Here is a 22025-nt window from a genome sequence, read left to right as displayed (position 1 = left end):
CCAGAGTGGTCCAAAAGACGAACAATTTGAGTGAAACCGCTGCACTGTTCATATTGGGTCCAAGATCCATTTAGGCCCATTGAGATCACCAATGTAGCAACTGTGTTGCAGTGCGAAATGAAGAACGAGAAAATTATCCGACGTAGTTGAGTCGAAGTTCAGTGAAAGTCATTTACTCAGTCATGCAGCTTTTTAAAACTCCATGCGTTCCAAATGACGTCATCACATTTTGACATCATGATGTACTCAGAACCTCCCGAGCCAGTTTGATTAAGCCTCCAGTGAGCCGCTACTCAAATATAAAAGACTAAAGAATACACATTACAGAACAAGTAACCATGTATGCAAATGTTGAAACATTTGGAATCTCCGACTGCTTTCCTATGTATAGCACAAACTTAATTATTAAGTTCACAGATGATACCACAGAGGTAGGCCTGATTACAGGGATGATGAACCAGCCTATAAGAGAGGTTCAGCACCTAGCCTCGTGGTGTGGTGAGAGCAATCTGTTACTCAATACCCAAAAGACCAAGGAGATCATTGTGGATTTTCGGCGGGCAGGAAGCCACACTCATGTCTTGATTTACATCAATGGAGAGGTGGTGGAGCATTTAAAAAGCTTTAAATTCCTGGGGGTCCATATCTCTGCTGATCTCACTTTATCCTTGAATTCATCAATTTTGATCAAAAAGGCACAACAACATCTTTACTTTTTTGAGATGCATGAGGAAAATCCACCTCAGCCCAAGAGGACTGTTGGAGTTCTAGAGATGCACAATTGAGTGCGCACTGACAATACAGTATTTCGATGTGGTACGGGAATTGCACTGTACCAAATTGTAAGGCACTCCAGTGGGGAGTGAAAAATACCCAATGGATTGTTGGAATGTAATTGCCTACCATCAAATCTATCAAAAGGGTATGATGTATGGGCAGGGCAAGAAATATTATCAAAGAGGCAACACACCCTAACCATGGATTATTTACTCTCCCACCATTGGGGAGGACACCATAGGAGTCTTCGCTCATACACCACTAGCTTAAAAAGAGCTTTTTTTAAATGAAATCGTGACAATGTAAAAAACACCAATTCACGGCACTGAGTGGTGCTGCACTTGTATTTTCTAATCAATAATTTTTAACAATTCATTTTAGAATCGTGAGGTTTTAATTGCATATGGGTTTATCGTGATGTATGTAACTATTTTAAATTCTGGTCGATGCTGATTGTGTTTCATTTGGCTGTTCTACCGGCACAATGACAATAAAGTGCATCATCAGTATCTTGTGTTTTATCAATTAAGATAGAGAATGGTGCCAGGGACAAGGAATTTTAACCAAAAGCTTTCACCGTTAAAATGAACCTCGTTCCTTGAGTGAAAAGTTGAGAGGAGAAGGGACTGTCAGGTAGAAAATCAGGACAGATTTGGAAAAGGGACCACTGACATTAACACAGTTCAAAGGCTGGGCTACATATTTAAAGGAATGGGAAAAAGAGACAGGAAGGAGATCTCTCAAATCTGAGAGATTTGAATCATGGAGTCAATTGTCCCCTACACTCTTCCCCGTCACCATTTCCATCCCATGTGGCATGGATTCTATTGTCAACTGGGGGTAATTTACAGTACCCAAATAATAATCTACGTGAACATCTCTTTAATATCTCAAAAGGGTGATGAGATGGAATACTCAGGCGATAGGAGTGAAGGAAACTGAGTATCAGGACTTTCAAAAAGAAACTGCATTGGAGGAAATCAAGATTTATTTATTTATTTGCTCTATCAAGAGCCAGATGGATTTGATGAGCTGAATTGCTTCCTCTACATAAATATAAATGACACTATGATCCTTCCTCATCCTCATTCATAGTTGTCATTAATTTTGATATTTCTAGCTTAAAATGTGGCACTTGATGTTTTACTTTACTGTCTCAGACTCCACGTAGCTGCTCTAGATTAACACAAGAGGGACTAGCCTGTACTGTTAGACTGAAAACAAAGCCTCTCCATTTAGGATGCCATCACCTCCAAAGTTTCAAATGACAAGATGGTGGCAATGGACGAATATTAATGGTCACTGAGATTGCCTTAATGGACGAGACAAATTTTGGATCTTATAGTGGCCACCTAATTCAATTCCCCATCCCATTCTCTTCCTGTCATGTCTGCCCATAGTCTCGTGCGCACCAACCCCAAATTAGATGAACAACACCTCATCTTCCAAATGGGCACTCTCCAACCGGGTGGCATTAATATCTACTTCTCCGGCTTTCGTTAAACCCTCCCCCGTGGCCTTCCCTAAGCTCTGTCTTTCTCCCTTTCCCTATCTCGTTTCGCACAGATATAATATTTTCTCACTTCTCCCCTTATCATATCCAATTGAACCTTGTGTTGATCTAGATTCCTTCCCCCAGCTGGCACTGTCTGTATTCTGAGGTGTCCTTTTTATGCTCATTCCGCTTATTCCTTGGAGGAGGACCCGAAACGTCGGCGATATATGGACGCTCAGAGATCGGCCGAGTTCCTCCACCATTTCGGTGCGATTTTTCTACAATCACAACACCTGCAGACTCCCCAGTTTCACAAATTTGGCACTACATAAGATTTTTAAAAAGTGGTTTTATATTTGATTAATTTTGCACAATTTGAAACAATTTATTTGATAATTCTCTGAGATCACAAAAATTTATGTTTCAAATAGAACGCTTGTTTCATAACACTCCGTTCAATGTTCTAAAATTTATCAACTTATCTATAGCCCTCAGCTCTCATACAAGAGAGAGGATGTGAATAAATTAATATATAATGGGTACGGTATACAGTTGAGAAATTCAAACCTTTCCACTCAGTTTTTACCAAGGCCTATCCACTTCGTCGCAGGGTCACTTATAAAGACCAAATACAAAAACTCAACAATTCAATTACATTTTATATCCCTCAATGCCCAGAATAGTCGATGCAAATTAAATGCATGTTAGTTTGTTTCAATCTAACAAACACTGCATACATAAATGATCAGACTTTCCAGCTTTGTATGATCCAACATAATCATGAAATATATACATCAGGATCTTCAACCTAAAAAATAATGGCATTCATTTAAAAGCATAAATTTACTAAGGGGGAGATGGTGGGAACCAGAAGAGGAAACTGATAATTTTTCATAGAAAATTTAGTAGGAATGCTCACATAATCAGCTAATAGTATGGAATAATGGCTATTGAAAAGATCTTTATGTCAGATAGGCAAGAGTAAAAGTATTTTACTTTTAAAAATAATTAAAATGCAATTTCTACTCCAACAGGCAAGTCATATTTACAATTAAATATAGAAATTTAAAAATCACTGCCCAATTTATGCCATTTTGCTGTTGGGTTAGCAACACCATCTACTTGGAATACATTAAATAGTGCCAAATTGTTGGACTTAATCAATCAATATAAAGTAAAAGTTATGACAACTGTTGGGTTAATTGTTAATTTCTGCCAATTAACTTTTCTAGCACTGAAAAATAACAGAGACCTGAATTTCACAGTGTAATTTTTTTGTAAAATTATTTTCTCTCCCAATCCAATATTTATTTCTCCCTCTATGTATCTGATTTGATGACACAGTCACCCAACGTAGAAAAAAAAACCCATCTTACTCAAATTCCAATCTGTTCATATTTCTGTCACCTAATCTGATAAGATTATGGTAATATCCATCAGTCTTCCCCGTTCCCACCAGCTTCAGACACCAATTTTCATCAGATCAAAATTTCAACACATTGGCATCCAGACAACATTTTGAAAACTAAGATACTTCAAGCCAGTAGATTTCTCCCACCTCACCTCTGACATATTTCTGCTATTTTATCAAGTCAACAAGGATGCAAAAAACAAAGTTGGATACTATTATTCAAATAAAAGTGTGAAAAGCAAACAAGGGAGGGCAGGAATAATAGACAAAAATCCACTGACATAACAAAATATAATAAGCACATTTGCAAAATAACTCACCATACAAGGCTTTTCCACTTGACTTTAATGTAGTGTTGTCCATTGCTAGTTGGGTCGCTGCTCGAGAACCATAACCACTCTAAAAATAAGAATCCGCCTTTCATAAAAGTGAAAGAAATCATACAAAAAGTAAGTTTCTAATTTTGTGGCAAGATAGCTGAAATTCCATTATTTTACAAATGAATTCCCCACTTTATCATCTCCAAATACATCGAAACAACACGTCATCACTACTTTTGCATTTTCTGAAAATCATGAAGTTGTACTCTTCAGCTCTAAGCCACACCAAGTAGAAGAGCCCAAATCTGACTGTTGTCTTCTGTATTCCATTTTATGCACTTAGAAACCAGTGGGCAAGCTCCATGACAACACATTGAATTTAGTGGATATATTAAATGAGTAATTATCATGAACTTCCTCGTTATATGGGAGTATGTCTGGGAGAAATTGGAGAGAATGTTAACAACTCAGTTCCACAAATCATGACATGTCGGTCAATTTTTCACAAGATCAACTTTGTTATGCAAATAAACTGCAGTGAAAACTATGATCAGAAGGAACCTCGGCTGGGGAAGTGACATTTACAAACATTGGGAAGGATAATGGGATTCTTTTAAGGGACTGAAATAATCTAAAAAAAAATGAGGAATATAAAATAGTGAAAACAGAAATGCTGGAGGAACTCAGCAGTCTCGCAGCGTGCATAGGATGTACTTGGAACATTTCAGGTCTGAGCCCTTCAAGGTATCTGTTATCTGGAATTCAAGCAACTGGCAACTTCTAGAACCCATCAAAAAAAATTGAGGAACATCAATAAATAAGAATAAATGTAAAAAATTAAAATTAAGATTAGGGGAGACATCAGGGTTAGGTTTCTTTTATACACAGAGTTGTGGATGCCTGGAATGCATTGCCAGATACGGTGGTAGAGGCCGGTACAAAAGGGATATTTAAAAGAGGGTTTGACAGAAACAAGAATGCAAGAAAAATAGAGGATTATGGTTCTGAGTAGGGAAGGTTTAGATTGTTGCATTGGTTTATATACAGTAGGTCAGCATAACATCGAGGACCGAAGGGCTTATACTATGCTGTAATGTTCTAACCTAATCTTAACATAAGACTCTTAAATTTCATTTTTCTCTCAGTCTGTTGTAACAGTTTGTCTGATATTAAATTGTCATTTGATCTAATCCACCTTTCAGGTTGATTCAGTTTTGAATGTGTGGAACCAAATAGGCTTGTGAGTTTGAAAGGATGTTGTACTCTACATCTTTCAAGTTTTAGCATTCGTCGGGGGATGAAGTTGGATTCCTTGTATGACAATGAAAAATAAATCTGTCCAGTGTTAATCCTTGGTGCAATATTGTCTGATCACCTTCAGTTAAAATGTCAGCTAATTTTTCTTGAACTGCTGTTCAAATCCTGTCATTTTCTGTTTGATCAGATGATTTTTTTTGTATCGACTGGCTTTTGTCTATTGTTCAACCTCGATTTCTCATTTTACATGTGGATTAATATTGACATTGTTAGCTCTAGTTTCTAACATGTGAAACACAAAATGTCTGCAGTAAAATCACATAAATGTTGGAGGAACTCTGCTGGTCTTGCAGTGTCCATAGAAGGTAAAGATATTACTGATATTCAGGCATGAGCCTTTCTTCAAGGTATGAACAATAAAGCCCCTGGTATCTGGCACCTACGGGGATTGGTAGGTGCCAGATATAAAAATTTTCCGACCTACTGTATATAAACCAACTCAACAATCTTAACCTTCCCTACTCCTCTATTTTTCTTGCATTCTTGTACCTGTCTAACTCCTTTAAATATCCCTTTTGTACCAGCCTCTTCCACCATCCCTGGCAATGCATTCCAGGCATCCACAACTCTGTGTATAAAAAAAAAATTAACCCTGATGTCTCCCCTAATCTTTCCTCCCCTCATCTTGTGCGGATGGCTGTGGTATTTATTAAGATTCATAAAGCTGAGATCATTTTAAAACTTAGAAGGAAACATTAGATAAATTATGAGACAAATGTAGCACTGAATTTCATACTAGACATTTTTGGAACATATTTCCCTAAATGCTTAATGATTGAGAAATTACAGTATATCTATATTTCTTAATGAAATTAAAAATCTGCAATATTATAGATTATCCATTTATGTTATAATACAATGTTTTTAAAAACCAAATATTTTTGCCCATTTTAAGTGAAAACAAGTTTTGGACAATAAACTGATACCTATAGAATCACCTTCTGAAACTCCAGGCCAAATGAGGAGAGGGGAGTGATTGAATAGGCATTCCAAGAGGCAAGGGTTTTTTTTCCCCCTGCAAAGGCGGCAATGAATACATGGAACAAGATGTTAGAGCTGGGTAAATTATGATTACTTGGATAGGTACATGGATGGGAAAGCTCAAAGGGATATGAGCCAAATGCAGGCCAACGGTACTAACTCAGGAGCCATATTGGTTAGCATAGACAAGTCAGACCAAAGGGGTTGTCTCCATTACATCCCAAAGCAATGATGTGAGTTGAGGTGCAGAATAAGACAAAATTAGGGGAGGAGGACGTGAAACGACTGACCAACGCAACTTCAGTTTTGAGTGTTAATATCTGTGGTTATACTACGCTGGTTAGATGGCCAGATTACAGTTTACACAAAGTATTTGAAAGGCTGCAGAATTCTGGAAAAAGGTCTTGACAACAGGTGAGACCAAGATTAACTTGTATCAGAGTGATGGAAATGGAAAAGTGTGGAGGTGTAAAGGAACTGCACAAGATCCAAAGCATACCACCTTATCTGTAAAAGGTGGTGGGGAGGGTGGTGGTGAGGTGTTAAAGACTGGACATGTATGACTTCCACGGGTATTGGCATACTTATCGCCATTGATGATGTAACTGCTGAATACAATAGCAAAATGAATTCTGAGATGTATAGAAACATCTTATCTGCTCATATTTGAGCATATGCCTCCAAATTCATTGGACTGGGCTTCATCCTACAGCAGGACAATGATCCCAAACATACTGCTAAACCAACAAAGGAGTTTTTCAAAACTAAAAACTGGAAAATTTTTGAATGGCCAACTTAGTCACCCAATCTAAATCCAATTGAGCATGTATTCCATATGCTGAAGAGAAAACTTAAGGGAACAAGCCCCAAAATAAGCAGGAGCTGAAGATGGCTGCAGTAGACACATGACAGATACCAGAGAAGATACTCAGCGCTTGGTGATGTCTGTGATCACAGACTTCAAAAAGTTATTGGATGCAAGGGATAAGTAACAAAGTACTAAACATGACTACTTTAATATACATACCATTGTTATGTCCCAAATATTATGGTCCCCCAAAATGAAAGTGCTGCAATTTCTACATGGACAAACCAAAATGTACACAAATATCCTTGAATAAACTCTGAAATGAGTTTGCTTGATTACAAATTTAAAACTGTGGAGCACAGGGGCAAATAAAGGGAAGAAAATATTGTTCCCAAACATTATGGAGTGCCCTATATATAAAACCAGTGTTTAGGCCCTGAACTCTTCTTCAAGGCATGAATACAAAGCAGGCACATGCCTGAATTAAAAGGTTGAGGAAAAGGTTTAAAAAAAAGGCTTGGGAAAGAGCACAGACCAACAACAGAAACATATTAATTGGATATGAACATGAGGAAAGGTGAGAATTGATTGGCGGATTGGGGCTAGAGGTGGTGTTGACTTTGTGAATGCAGAACTGGGAGGAAAGGATTCAGACGATCAGCCATGATCTTATTGAATTGAAAAGTCAGTTCTTCAGGGCAGATGACTGGCTCCTGCTCTTGCTTCTAATGTCTTATGTCATGCTTTTTTTTTAATTATCAAAAAACATTAATAGTGCACTAATGTTATTTACCTTTGCAAAAATTAATGCATTCTATTTGGGAGAGGAAGAAGGGATAGAAAGAGCAAGAAAGGAGATGTGGGAGGGGGAAGTTAAGTTATTCTTTGTGGAGTACGTATCAATGCTTTCAGGTGGAGAGGGAGGATCTCTTCTACACATCCATAAAGAAAGGCAAAGAAAAAGGAACCAAATCCTTAATTTCAAATGGTGAAAAGGGAATGACTGCAGCTCAAATTCCATATACCCCCAACCATACTTTCTACATATTTTGGACTCCATGACAGGAAGGATGGGACCATAAAAATTCAAAACTAGAGCAGAAGAAGCCCTACAAGTTTCTGGTACACTGATAGATCAAAAATAATTCTGAATAAAATTAAAGTGTGAGTGTGCATACAGAACTAATTTAATTATTGTGAGCGTCATCTTCCAAACTTTAGAATTTAGAACCTGAAAACATACCAAACAAGTTACACGATTGCTTGATGATTTGATAAAAAAGAAAAAAGTCACACTCCCACCATTTAATCTGCTGATAAGATTCCAATAGCTGTAGGACAGTAAGAAGTTTACTCCAATCAGTTTGCACACAACGTGAACTGACTCCACATTACAAACTATATATGCAAGTGCCCACTTAATTGGTTCATGCAGTACCCAATACAAATTGAACCATGCACAATTGTAGGGTGGATTGTGGAGGGTCATGTGACCTCTCCAGCATGAACCTAGTTGGAAGTTGCATTACCCGCCAGCCCACCCGTTAGTGCACACGTTACCAATGGCCCCTTTAAATCATTTACTGATTACCTGGGCTGCACTTCCCAAGTTACTGCACTTTAAAAGACTACCACATGCAGCCAGTTTCTTTGCTCCTCAGTCCTGACTATAAATGTTGCTCTATGCCAGGTTGCAAGCTATGGACATCGCTGGAGGAGTCATGGGAATACTTAGCATTGAGCCACACTCCACTGGTACAGGAAATCAGGAGTGTGTGTTGAAATCCCTGTCTTGTAAGAGTGTGCTAGTTACCGAATATTACTGCACCTGTGTATTAGAGAGAGAGTAGGTGGCCACTAATATCAGAGATCGCTGCATCCAGTGTGAATGTCTATATAGTTTTAGTATCATGGGTTGTCTTATGTTTTCCCCATTACGATTTCCCTGTGTATACAAGATCATCCCTCGTGTCTGCGTCTGGACTCACTTCTCTGTGAACCAACCAAACCCTATGTAAATCTCACCTAACAATTGGCACTGCAAGCCGGGTTCATGGAGTCTCAGCCAGACACACACAATAACTAACTATGTGGGTGATTGTACTAACCTTTGTGTGAGCACCCTGTTCCGTGCATGTGTGGGAGCGTACCTCCTCACGAATAAGGGCAGCAGGAAGTGACCCTCAAGTTGTAGGGGAACAGCAGGGCTAGAAATTAGAATCCTTGAGTGGACAGACCACAGTCAGGGGTTCAGCAAGCTAGTGGCTTGGCTGGCAGGCCTTCCAATATGGGTCAACTGGGTCAAGAGGCTGGAACTCTGCGGGGAAAGGATTGGGTAGTACCATGTGACCTCTCTCACACAGAGGAATCGGGATTTCCTGAAGCTGGGGGTTCTACGATTTCTGATCTCACTGGTGCATCACTCAGAATTTAACAAAACAAGGTGCTCAGAAAGTCCCTGAAGCACTACAATGGCTCACTGCAGGAGGCAGTGGACACCGACCGGCTGGTCATGAATTGGCAGCCTTGAGATAATAATATACACTGTGGTTGCCTGCCAATTGATTAAAACACAGCTGCTGCAAGCAGCTCGCTGGTCTGGCTGGCAGCTTGACCCAGTCAAAGTCCATGCCATTGTCCATGGGAAGAAGGGGTCGACACTGATGGGTGATAGCTCTGTGTAGATGGATGGTGATAGCCATGAGGAAGCTGAGTCCAATGACACACATCCTCTTCTGTTGTGTGGACCCTTTGAAAGCCTGAACAGTGGTCAGGTGGTCCCAGAGCAGCTACAAGGGCAACCCTCCAAAATGGGGGAGCTGAAAATGGGGGGTACCTCAGGTGGACACACATGTGGTCTCTGGGAGATTATGGAGACCTGGGACTACTCAGCTAAAGAGCTAACCGGGTAGGGGACTGATACCATCAGGGGCCAGGCAAAAACGTATCTGTGTGGCTGCTACAGCTATGAGATGTGGGGGCTCCTCATATCTGTCTCTCCCAGCTGGAGGCCAGTGTGCTAGGCAGCCTATTAGTACAGAAGACAATAAACAACTTTCTGCGGGATCAGTGAGAGCATCACCCTGTGGGATCGGGTGTGGCCCAGGTTCCCCATGTTCTTTGAATGGGACGTGCATACCCAGCCACAGTGATACACAGTCAGCGAGGGCATGAAGCTAATCAAGCAGTGAGCTCTCATTACCAGCATCTATGGGTTGCCTGTGGGGGCAACTTACTTGAGGATGTCAGGGTAACTGCCACCATGGCGGGTCACCTAGTGACCACCGCCCACCCCTATCTCAAGGGGGTGGTCTTGCCCTTGATGTGACTGGTAACACTCTCCTAGAAGCCATATCCTTTCTGGAGGGGCTAGAGTACATGAGCAGACTGTGCCTGCTCAGGTATATAGGACTGAGGCGAAGTTTGGCAACCCTGCTAGGGACTCAAAGACATGCATGCTCACTGGAGGGAACATTGTGCAGGGAAGCCCCGTGGGGGGAATCTTCCAGTGCACCACCCATTCCGACCTGGACGCATCCCCTCTGTTCCTTCCCAACCAGAGGGATCCCAAACATCTTCCTCCTACCCCGCCACTCACCCCAAACAAGAGAAGATTACGTTATCACTATGCCAGACTGTGACACCCGCATTGCTGCTCTGGCACAGAGCTGATGGTCTTCCATCCATCACCACTAGCCAATAACAGCAGCAGGAGCAGCTTATACAAACCTTGTACAATGCAAACTTTCGGTAATAACAGCATTCCTTCTCCCCTCCCCCAAAAAATAAAACTACCTCTAATAATTCTGCATAGGGTGAGTGGTTTTTTTTATATAAATACTCTTAATTCAGACAATACACAGCCCTGAGTCTCCCTGTGAGTCCAGAGCAGGCAATATGTGGCACTGGTCCACATCAAGTGAGAAAGCAAGTAGGAATGGCATCCTGGTGCCAGACAGTAGCCCAGAAAATGAGGGCACTCCCAGGCAGGTACCGGCACATTCTAGCAGCACACCTGCCGGGCAAACCCTTCGTTCCCCATGGGACAGCACAGTGGCGGACATCTGGACTGTGTGGCTCACAATGACAGGGGAGCATCTGGATGGATAGCCAAATTGTGGGAGGCACTGGTCAAGGAAAGGCTATGGCACTTGAAGGATGGCCTTGCACTGCCTGCTCGCAGATAGGACGGCACTGGTGCTTATGTTGGTGGTAAAGATTGCACATATATGTCAGATGAGTCAGAGACCACACGTGAGTCAGTGACTCAAAGATGTCTTTTTCTTTTCCTCCCCTCTCACATTGGAGAGCAGTTCCTGCACACCCTGCTCCATTGGGAACACACCAATCCTGTTCAGTCAGGGGGTAGAACGTTGTCTTTCCAGAAAGATTACCTTCCCCTGCTGATGTGCCTTCACTGCTTTGACCCTCATTTTAAAGGCACTGTATATTTTAATTTTCATGGTAGATGTACACTTCATTTAGTAAAGGTAGCCTGTCAGTTCACCCTTGTGCATAATGTTGCTGATCACGTTTTTAATGATTGGCAAATGGTGTGGCTTCCAAGGGGTGGAACGTAGAGTGGATTGTGGAGGGTCATGTAGCTTCTCCGCCTGGAACCTGGTGGGAATGTGTATTGTGGAGGATTACACAACCTCTCCGTCTGAAACCTCGTCAGAAGCTGCATCACCTGCCAACCAAGGTTGGACTCTGCCCACTCATTAGTGCCCACTGGTTCCTTAAATTACTTACTGGTTACCTGGGCTGGATTCCCCAGTTGACTGCATTTTACACGACTGCATCACGTGCAGCTGTCCAGTCTCTTTGCTCCTTGATCTTGACTATGAATGCTGCTCCATGCCAGGTCGCAAACTGTGGACATCGCTGGAGGAGTAGTTGGAAGGTGTGCACTACACATAGAGTGGGACAGTAGTATTGTGTGGTAATGACACACATCCTCTCCTGTTGCCTGAACCTTTGAAAGCATGAACAGTGGTCAGGTGGTTCCAGAGCAGCTACAAGGGCAACCCTCCAAAATGGGGAGTTAGCCGAAAATGGGGGGACCTCAGGTGGACACACATGTGGTCTCTGGGAGGCCACATATTAGTACAGAGAATTGGGAATGTGTGATGAAGTCTCTCTCTTGTAAGAGTGTGTTGGTGACCATACATTACAGCACATGTGAGAGAGAGAAGTGGCCACTGGTATTGGAGATTGCTGTATTCAATGTGAATACCTGTCAGTATATAGTTTTTGTGTTAAGAGTTGTTTTGTGTCTTCCCCGTATGCACAATAAAGATCATCCCTTGTTTGTTGGCCTGTGTTCGGACTCGCTTCTCTGTGAACCCACCAAACCAGATTTAAATCTCATGTAACAATTGATAGCCAAATTTACAGCATAATTATTCACTTTTTGCAGAGCTGGAAAATGCATTAGAAACATTGATATTTAACACAAGCCCCATATGCCACGCAAGCCTGTAAGATTCATCTCTCTGGCTTCTCCAGTGCCTTCAGTGTGACCATATGGACAAAACCTCATGATTAGGTCAGTTTCCACCCACATGCTGCCATGGATAACACTCCAGATGAGCTAACTATAATGCAGCTTTTCTCCTAAAACCTGACAATCTTTGATAACAAGCATAGTGAACATGTATTAAGTGTGGTCGGTGTGCTGTGCAGTAAATGAAAGAAAAACCACATGGAAGCTGTGAGGGAGCTGAACCAACCAACTGACTTTACTGGAACTCCAAGAGCTTATCAGCATGACCCCCCAAGATCTTTTGCATCCCCCTGGGACCATTATGATGTCAGCCCAGTGCGAACCTGCACCTCTGTGACCCGGCTCGCTTGCAGATCAGTGCAGCCCGCTACACAAGTAAACTTACCAAATTCCAATTTGCAAAAACAGTATAATGTAATCAATTCGGCCAACCATTCACAACAGGGGCCATACTGCTCCCTCAGGGCACATTTAAGGGGGACCACAGATAAAAATCATACATTATTTATCGTGTTTTTATGCAGTCAGCAGAAGAGAAATACAGAAGAAATCAACTAAGGGGGCCCATAAACTGTGTAGAGCCCCAAAGGGGGACATAGCCAAAAAGAAGAGCTTCGTTTTGTGTCTAACCAGTACAGTGGTGTTGATTGGTGGAAAGGCTGGAGAGAAAATTCGATATGTTTTCTGTTGTAAGCTATCCTCCAACTAGCAATCTGAGCAATGAAGGATACTAAATCGGATTGTATTGCAGCCTGTTTAATTTTCTTTTCTACATGCAGCCACCAGTAACAGGCTCCTCAGGGTCATGAGCCCTGTCACCCAAATACACCAGTAAACCTACCAACCCGGTGAGTTTTGGAAGGGTGGGAGGAAACCGGAAACCCATGCAGACACAGAAAGAAAGTACAAACTCCTTGCAGACAGCACCAGGTTGATGGTGCTGTAATACTGTGCCGCTGATCCCTGCTCTAACCGTGCTGCCCTCAATTGGCAAATAGGCCAGATTTAAAACAAATAATGAAAACAATAGGCTTAGAGAAATAAATGTAAAATTTAAATAAAAGTTTAAAATTGTAAAAGTGTTCTCCAAAGCAACACACAAACCCTTGGTGAGGATGGGAGCAAACAACACCAGTCAGTGGAGCACCCCGGTTGTGTCCAACCTGTAGCAGCTGTTTGAATAAAGTTGTGTTTGAGTACAATGACATCGCCCAGGAGGAAGTGCTGGTCGATGCTGCTCGCCACTGGGGTAGCTATCTTAAAGGGTCTCTCTATCCCTGCCTTTATTCGTAGTTAGTGCATAAGCGTGGCTTTAACTGTAAACTTGGTGGGGGGTTTAATTATGATGGCGGCACAGTTAGCGTAGCGGTTAGCACAATGCTGTTGTAGCGCCAGTGACAAGGGTTCGAATGTAAATTTAAATTTTGCAAGTTACAGGAATTATCTGATTAAAGAAAACTTTACATATTTAAGGACTACAACACTGATATTTTTCAAATTACATTTTTCATCGTGTTTAATGGAGGTATATTAGGGACGTGAGTCTCAGGCAACCGGAAAATTCGCATATCTGGCATCTGCAATCCCCGTAGGTGTCAGATTCCAAGGATTTTACTGTACATTTTGCCATGAACACGTACCAAAATTCTGAATTGCTGCAGCCAAAACAGTTTATTTTATTTTTAAAAACTACAAATTAAAGTTACATTAAATTAAAAGATAATAAATACAATAAATAGATAATAAATATTCAGTTATCGTGGTACAAAAGAAAAGTGCAGTGATAACAGTGTTCAGTCCTTTTGTAATGTTGAAGCAGACCACAATTAGTGTAACAAAGGGAGGTTCAAGGAAAATGTTCTTCAATCTGTAGGTTCTGATAAATTTGGTTCCATTTCAACATTGCCCAACTTGTCCATGTTTTCTTATTATGTTCCTTTGATTAACAGTTGTGCTTTTATCAGCATGACGTCAGGAACTACACTCTTGATGTACCTGGACATCAGATGAAATCTGCCAAATTAATGAGTTTGGAAACAAATGAGCAATGTGGGTTTCCACCTATGGATGCTGTCTGAATCTGCTAAGTCCCTCCAATAGTTTATGGTTTGCTTAATTTAGACATACTGTACTTTCTCAAATGATGCCTCAAACCGTGCATCTTGGCGCCTCACAGTTTGGCGGGCAGCAGCCTCCTTTGAAGAAGACCGCAGAGCCCACCTCACTGACAAAAGGCAAAGGAGGAAAAACCCAACACCCAACCCCAACCAACCAATTTTCCCCTGCAACCGCTGCAACAGTGTCTGCCTGTCCCGCATCGGACTTGTCAGCCACAAACGAGCCTGCAGCTGACGTGGACTTTTTACCCCCTCCATAAATCTTCGTCCGCGAAGCCAAGCCAAAGAAAGAAGACTTTCTCAAAGCAGAACAATCTTTTCTAACAGAATACTTTATCTTTTGATGCTTTACTCAACAAGTTAATTTAATTGATATGTAATTCAATATCATCTTGATTGTACAATATTCATACCATTACTAATTTTCTTTCATGAAAGATGCAAACACTACACTTCACTATTTGATTTGCTCAACTTGCACAGTCCACAATCCATGCCTCAGGCTCCACTAAGTAAGAGCTGGTGAGTGCTGTGCGATTTATCAGCTTCATGGATACCAAGGAGCACGCTAATTTCTTAAAAGCACAAAACTCCAGGGCTAATCTGTTGGGTCCAGATTTCCTCTGCATATCAGGTTAGACATTGCGATGTTATCCTGATGTATCAGACACTGTAAATGTAACTGTTTTGCTTCATTAAAAGAAATCTGCTCAATCAAGACCTGAAGTTTGACCTGAGGTTTTCCAACGAATATGTCCACAAAGGCGTAAACAGTGATTAAACAATTACTGCAGCTCCATGAAGTCCAGGCAGTATTGGAAGGGAACCTGTATTGATTCGAAATGGCACAAGTAAAATAAAGTGTGATTGGGAATGAGTGCTAGTTTTCAGAATCTTATCAACAACCAAATTATCATCAAATCACCAAACTTCAAAACACAATCATATTCTTTAAAAATGATTCCATCCTAAAGTTCACAACTCATTCTAGCATGTGTGATTATTATTGTGTGTATGTGTGTGCACTGCAATCCAGAGAAACACTGTTTTGTCTGCTGGTATATGTACAGTCTGATAATAATAAACTTGAACTTGGCACGTATTTCCACTAAATCTTCCCCAACAAGCTCAAGGCTGCAAGATCAATGACAGATACGAGCAGAGATATGGTGGATGGAATTTAATCCGAGTAAATGGGAGGTGACAAAGTCAAATGCAAGAAGAAAATATACAGTTGATGGGAGATCTCTTAATGCATCGATTCAGAGGGATCCGTGGATCCAAGTCTCTTTTTTCTTGTTTTCTCTTTCTTCTTTGGCTTGGCTTCGCGGACAAAGATTTATGGAGGGGTAATGTCCACGTCAGCTGCAGCCTCGTTTGTGGCTGACAAGTCCAATGCGGGACAGGCAGACACGGTTGCAGCGGTTGCAGGGGAAAATTGGTTGGTTGGGGTTGGGTGTTGGGTTTTTCCTCCTTTGCCTTTTGTCAGTGAGGTGGGCTCTGCGGTCTTCTTCAAAGGAGGTTGCTGCCCACCAAACTGTGAGGTGCCAAGATGCACGGTTTGAGGCGATATCAGCCCACTGGCGGTGGTCAATGGGGCAGGCACCAAGAGATTTCTTTAGGCAGTCCTCGTACCTCTTCTTTGGTGCACCTCTGTCTCGGTGGCCAGTGGAGAGCTCGCCATATAACACGATCTTGGGAAGGCGATGGTCCTCCATTCTGGAGACGTGACCTACCCAGCGCAGTTGGATCTTCAGCAGCGTGGATTTGATGCTGTCAGCCTCTGCCATCTCGAGTACTTCGATGTTGGTGATGAAGTCGATCCAATGAATGTTGAAGATGGAGTGGAGACAACGCTGGTGGAAGTGTTCTAGGAGCCGTAGGTGACGCCGGTAGAGGACCCATGATTCGGAGCCGAACAGGAGTGTGGGTATGATGACGGCTCTGTATACGCTAATCTTTGTGAGGTTTTTCAGTTGGTTGTTTTTCCAGACTCTTTTGTGTAGTCTTCCAAAGGCGCTATTTGCCTTGGCGAGTCTGTTGTCGATCTCGTTGACGATCCTTGCATCCGATGAAAGGGTGCAGCCGAGATAGGTAAACTGGTTGACCGTTTTGAGTTTTGTGTGCCCGATGGAGATGTGGGGGGGCTGGTAGTAATGGTGGGGAGCTGGCTGATGGAGGACCTCAGTTTTCTTCAGGATGACTTCCAGGCCAAACACTTTGGCAGTTTCCGCAAAACAGGACGTCAAGCGCTGAAGAGCTGGCTCTGAATGGGCAACTAAAGCGGCATCATCTGCAAAGAGTAGTTCACGGACAAGTTGCTCTTGTGAAGCAGGGACAAAGCCTATAGTGTTCTCAAAGTGGTTACACAAGTAGGTAGGCTGGTGAAGAAAGCATTTAGCATGCATATTGGTCAAAGCATCGTGTACAAGAATCACATTGCAGCCACAACAATTTTACTGAGGCCGCACTTGGAATACTGTGCTCAATCTCCCATTACAGGCAGGATGTGGAAGCTTTGTAAAGGTTACAGAAGAGGTTTACCAGAATTGGTGTGTATGAACTAGGGGGAAAGGTTGATCAAGCATGGATTGCTTTGTCTGTAACGTCAGGGGCTGTGGAAAACCTGATAGAAATTTATAAAATTATGAGAAGCAAAGATAAGGTAGACAGTGAAAATCTTTTTTTTTTCCTAGGGCAAAAATGTCAAAGTTCAGATTTATTGTCAGAGTACATGAATGTCATCACATGCAACCCAGAGATTCTTTATCCTTCGGGTCAGACAAAATTTGAGAACTTATCGGTAGTGCAAAAATCTGTACTCACAAAAAGATGCATATACAGGTAGAAAAGTGAATACAGAAATGTAAACAAAATGACAATCCAATAGATCAAAAAATATACAGTAATATGTGCAAAGAAAGACTCCATAAATGAGTATCAGACTGAATTTTTTGTTAAGGAGTTTGATGTTAGAAACTATCCCTGAACTGGGTGGTATGAGTCTTTTGACACTGAGACCTCTTTCCTGATGGCAACAGTAAGAACAGAGTACATCCTCAGTGGTGTAGATCTTTGATGATTGCTGCTAATCTCCAACAGCAGCATTCCATATAGATTTTCTTGATGGTGTGGAGAGATTTCCCTGTGATATACTGGGCTATGTCTACTACCTTCTGCAGGGTTTTCCATCAGAGGTATTGGTACCTCCATACCAGGCTGTGATGCAGCCAGTCAGCACACTTTCCACTACAGTTTTGTAGAAGTTTGTCAAGTTGCTTGATGTCATACAAAACCTCCACAAACTCCTGAGGAAGCTGAGGCGCTGATGTGCTTTCTTCACTAGGTCTTAAGTGTGTTGAATCCAGGAAAGTTCCTCCTAGATAGTAGCTCCAGGAATTTAAATTTGCTCACCCTCTCCATCTCTGATCCCCTCACTGGATTATACACCTCTGGTTTTCCCTTCCTAAATCTCCCTCCTATTAGTAGAGCACATGCATTTAACTTGACAAAGGAAAAGCTTAGGAGATCTATCTTTTGTTTTTACACAGTGGTAGATGTCTGGAACAGGCTATCGGAGGTAGTGGTGGAAGCAGATAGGATAGTAGCGCTTCAGAGGCTTTTAGTTTCTGAATTTGAAATGATGGAGGGAATTAGATTGTGTGCAGGCATTTAATGTGGCATCACGTTTGTCACAGGCATCAGGGACCTAAAGGCTTGTTCCTCTGCTGTACTACAATGAAGCTTTACTTATACCCAATATCTTGTTCTCATAGCTCATTCACTGAATTGTGATGAAATCAAAGCATGCCTAACGCAAGAGCTGATCCACGATCGCAGATCATTACTTATTTCTGTAGCCTTCTTGAGTAAACAGATGTCACCCACAAAACTTTCACCTTACCCAGAATCCAAGAGATCCAAGGATTTAGACTCCAGCAGAAACTGGATAGCCACAAATTATATACCCATTACAGAAAAAAAATACAATTACTGTGTATTTAATGTACAGTAATGTCAAGTTTTTTGGACAAATTTTGGGGACATAATGTTTGTGCAGGGGGGGGGGGGGGCGGGAATCAACACTTATATGGGACATACTTTTCACCAGATAAAGTACCTGCATCATATAAGGCACCAAGAGGTCAGATGAGAGGGCAGCCAGGATGTCTAGAGCTTGGATAGGTGGGTGGCAAGGGTGAGGATCCGCTGTTGGGGTGTTGGGAACTCGGATAGGTGGGTGGTGTTAGGTCTGCTTTGTTCGAGAATGAGTGAGTCAGACACCAGACTGAGTCGAAATCAAGGTTCTTTATTACCGGATTGTAACACTTGCAACTAACAGTGTTAGTTGGATAAGGCGCATTCTCCTGATATCAGCAAGTGGTGTTTTTTTTTATACCTCAGGACACGTACTTAGTAAATTATCATACCATTACATTGTCCAATGAATAAGCTGTTGCTACCCTTCACTGTTAGTCTGCTGCTCATCAGCTTGTTATTGCCAAACTTATCTTGAGCGTACAAAGTCACACCTGCATCCTGTTACTCCTTAGTACTGGGTGACTCCTTCTCTGGTCCCAACTCATGATGTTTTTACCTTACAGTGGTTGGGGCTAAAAATTGGGAGGGGGGAAAAAGACTATTACACAGTATATATTGGTTCTTGCTGCCCCAACTACAGACCAACTATCCCTAGACCAGGTGTAATTGAGGACATCCAACTCAAAACAACTCCATTTTCAATTCATGCTCTGAATTTTGTATATTAGCAATATCTATGACCTCCACACAGCAAACCCGGATATCATAAAATGGACCATAGAACATTCATAATATCCAATGTGCCCTTCAATTCTATTACATGAATTGTGTGTGAACATGTACAAACTTTTCTGCAAGGCAAATGGAAAAAAGGAAGAATTTCTATTAGAAGAGAAAACGTCAATTGAAAAGAACCATTTCTATTTCTCAAACTCTTTATGAATGATGACCAAAGGCCCTACAATCAATCATCAATTCCCATTACATCTGGCCAAAATATCCTCCCTCTTCTAATAATGCACAAATTCAATATTTTTACAATAAATACAGGCGCTCCTCAACTTATGATGGGGTTTCATTCCAGCAGACTCATCGTAATTCGAAAAAATTGTGAGTCGGAAAAGAATACCGCACTTACCATTCTAGTTGGACATGGAGACAGATGGCTGTGATCACTGAAGACTCACAATCACTGTAGACTTACAACTTTCCTGAGTTTCAAATGTGGCAATGATCACCTTTGATTTATTCAAATGGGAATTTTCATCTAGTGACCTCCTAGTCACTACACAAGGTTCATGCCTCCAAAGTTAACTTTAGAGTTAACAAGTGGCATTCAGTCACAGAAGTCTTCCCCTCTAAATACCCTGTCTTTGGTTATCAAGTGACTCCTGTCACATGAAGTCCTCCTTTTGGAAGGGGACACACACACACACACACACACACACACACACACACACACACACACACACACACACACACACGATATCAGAGTGGCAAAACTGCCATCAGGACAATAGTGCTGGCACCTGTAATCAAAGTAGCTCAGTCTTCTTTCTCCCACTGAAACTACTGGGTGAGCACACTTACAGTCTGACCTGTTCAAAACTCAGTGCGCTGGGCACTTCAACTGCCCCCAGCGTGTGCCCTCAGCTCCCCCTTTGGTGGGGAGAGGTTGACAGCAGCGGGTATGTTCTCCGAGAGCACACCAGCTTCCAGTGCGTGTCTCTCACGCACTGTCAGCTCAAGCTGTCAGCTTTCCCAGCGCTACTTCAGCGCTTCACAGCAGTGCACAATACTTTCTTTCCCCCCACCCCGCCATAGATTCAGTCCTGTCCCTGGTCCAAAAATAAAATTGTCCAGGGTCCATAACACCTGACATCAGTAAATCTTGACATTTAGTCTCATCAATTCAGGCCCTGTCCTTTGTTCTTTCAATTTTTCCTCGCTTTGTGCTGGCTTAAAACCTGCAGCAGTTCTAACATTTTGCAGTGCAACCTAAAAAAAAAATCACCGACCCGAAAAAGTAATGTTTTTTCTCTCCACAAATATCACCTGTCCTACTTTGTATTTACTGCAGTGTTTTCTTTCAGTACCGTTTCATGGTTCACAGATACAGGACAATGCTTTTAGTCCCTGTCAGTTTTCAATTCTAGGGTCCAGTTGTCTTTTGCAGAATGATCCCCTCAACATCACCATATAATAGGTGCAGTCATTTGAATGTTACTGATTTAAATTCAGTACTCAAATTCAGACTGAGATGCCTTATAATTTTTCAGCAAGAATCAAATTTAGCAGCCAAAAGATACAAAGCTTCGTTTCTGGAAAGCAACAGAATTTCTCAACTATAATATACTGAAAACTCATTCAGGTGGATCAATTTACTTTTGTCTTAATCTAACTTTCATGAATGAACTCAACTGTTATCAACATTGACAGGAAAATTAAAGAATTTCTGCAAGTCACAGAACAATTCTTCATCTCTTTATCAATTCAAAAATATGTTCAAGGTGCTTTTCCACAGGATTGCCCCGAGAGGTGCAGGCATTTTCCAAGAGTTCCATTCTTGTCCATCAGCAGATTTCTCTCTGAATGTAAGTTTTCGAAACCTACCCATATTATATTGCTCTACAGATATAAATTCTTTCATTTAATTGACAAATTACCTAAATGCTACTCATAATTAAACTAATGGAATACATATAGTATCCAGTCATTAATAAATACCATCAAACATTACTACCAGCTTGAAAAATACTTTAAAAATATATGGGAGAATTAGCACAAAATTGAATTTGCTTTAGTCAGGTCAATTACATCCCAAGTAGCCCCTATACTTAGTAAAATTTGCAAGGGAAATTGCGTAATTTCTTTCAGACCCCATATTGTAATATTATTTATCTATAGCAGGAGTGTCAAACTCAAATTCACAGAGGGCCAAAATTAAAAACTTGGACTAAGTCGTGGGCAAAACTAAATATTTATTGAAAATTTTCAACAACATCTGCATGTTTTCTCTTCTTTCAACATATGTAATGTTAAACTTTTTCTTATTAAAATAAATGTTTAATAATAGTTTTGGTTAAACTCTTTCCAGAAGAAGCATTAACAAATGAGTAATAAAATATTCAATAAATAATATTCCTCTATAGCCTTTAAGCTCCTTTTAAATGTATTTTTTTTCACAAGCCAACAAGTCAAAAAAATAACAACTTGCTTCAAGGAAAATCCAATCTTTCAACTATGAACAGT

At 41.3% G+C, this 22025-nt stretch overlaps 1 protein-coding gene across 12 annotated transcripts in view; it reads right to left on the bottom strand.

Moving 5' to 3' along the window:
• The window catches only part of eps8a (EGFR pathway substrate 8a, signaling adaptor), a 169942-nt gene that overhangs the window by 70624 nt on the left and 77293 nt on the right, over positions 1-22025 (bottom strand). For 7 of the 12 annotated variants that reach the window (XM_069909216.1, XM_069909226.1, XM_069909214.1 and 4 more), the window contains exon 2: positions 4004-4100. In XM_069909216.1, the coding sequence (XP_069765317.1) occupies positions 4004-4046 (43 nt within the window). In that variant the 5' untranslated portion in view covers positions 4047-4100. The remainder of the gene's footprint in view (positions 1-4003; positions 4101-22025) is intronic. The other 5 variants (XM_069909220.1, XM_069909212.1, XM_069909223.1 and 2 more) reach the window with 1 other exon arrangement.

Source organism: Narcine bancroftii, chromosome 13, assembly GCF_036971445.1.
Source record: "Narcine bancroftii isolate sNarBan1 chromosome 13, sNarBan1.hap1, whole genome shotgun sequence".
NCBI classification, from domain to species: domain Eukaryota; kingdom Metazoa; phylum Chordata; class Chondrichthyes; order Torpediniformes; family Narcinidae; genus Narcine; species Narcine bancroftii.
This window is presented reverse-complemented; position numbering and strand designations above follow the sequence as displayed.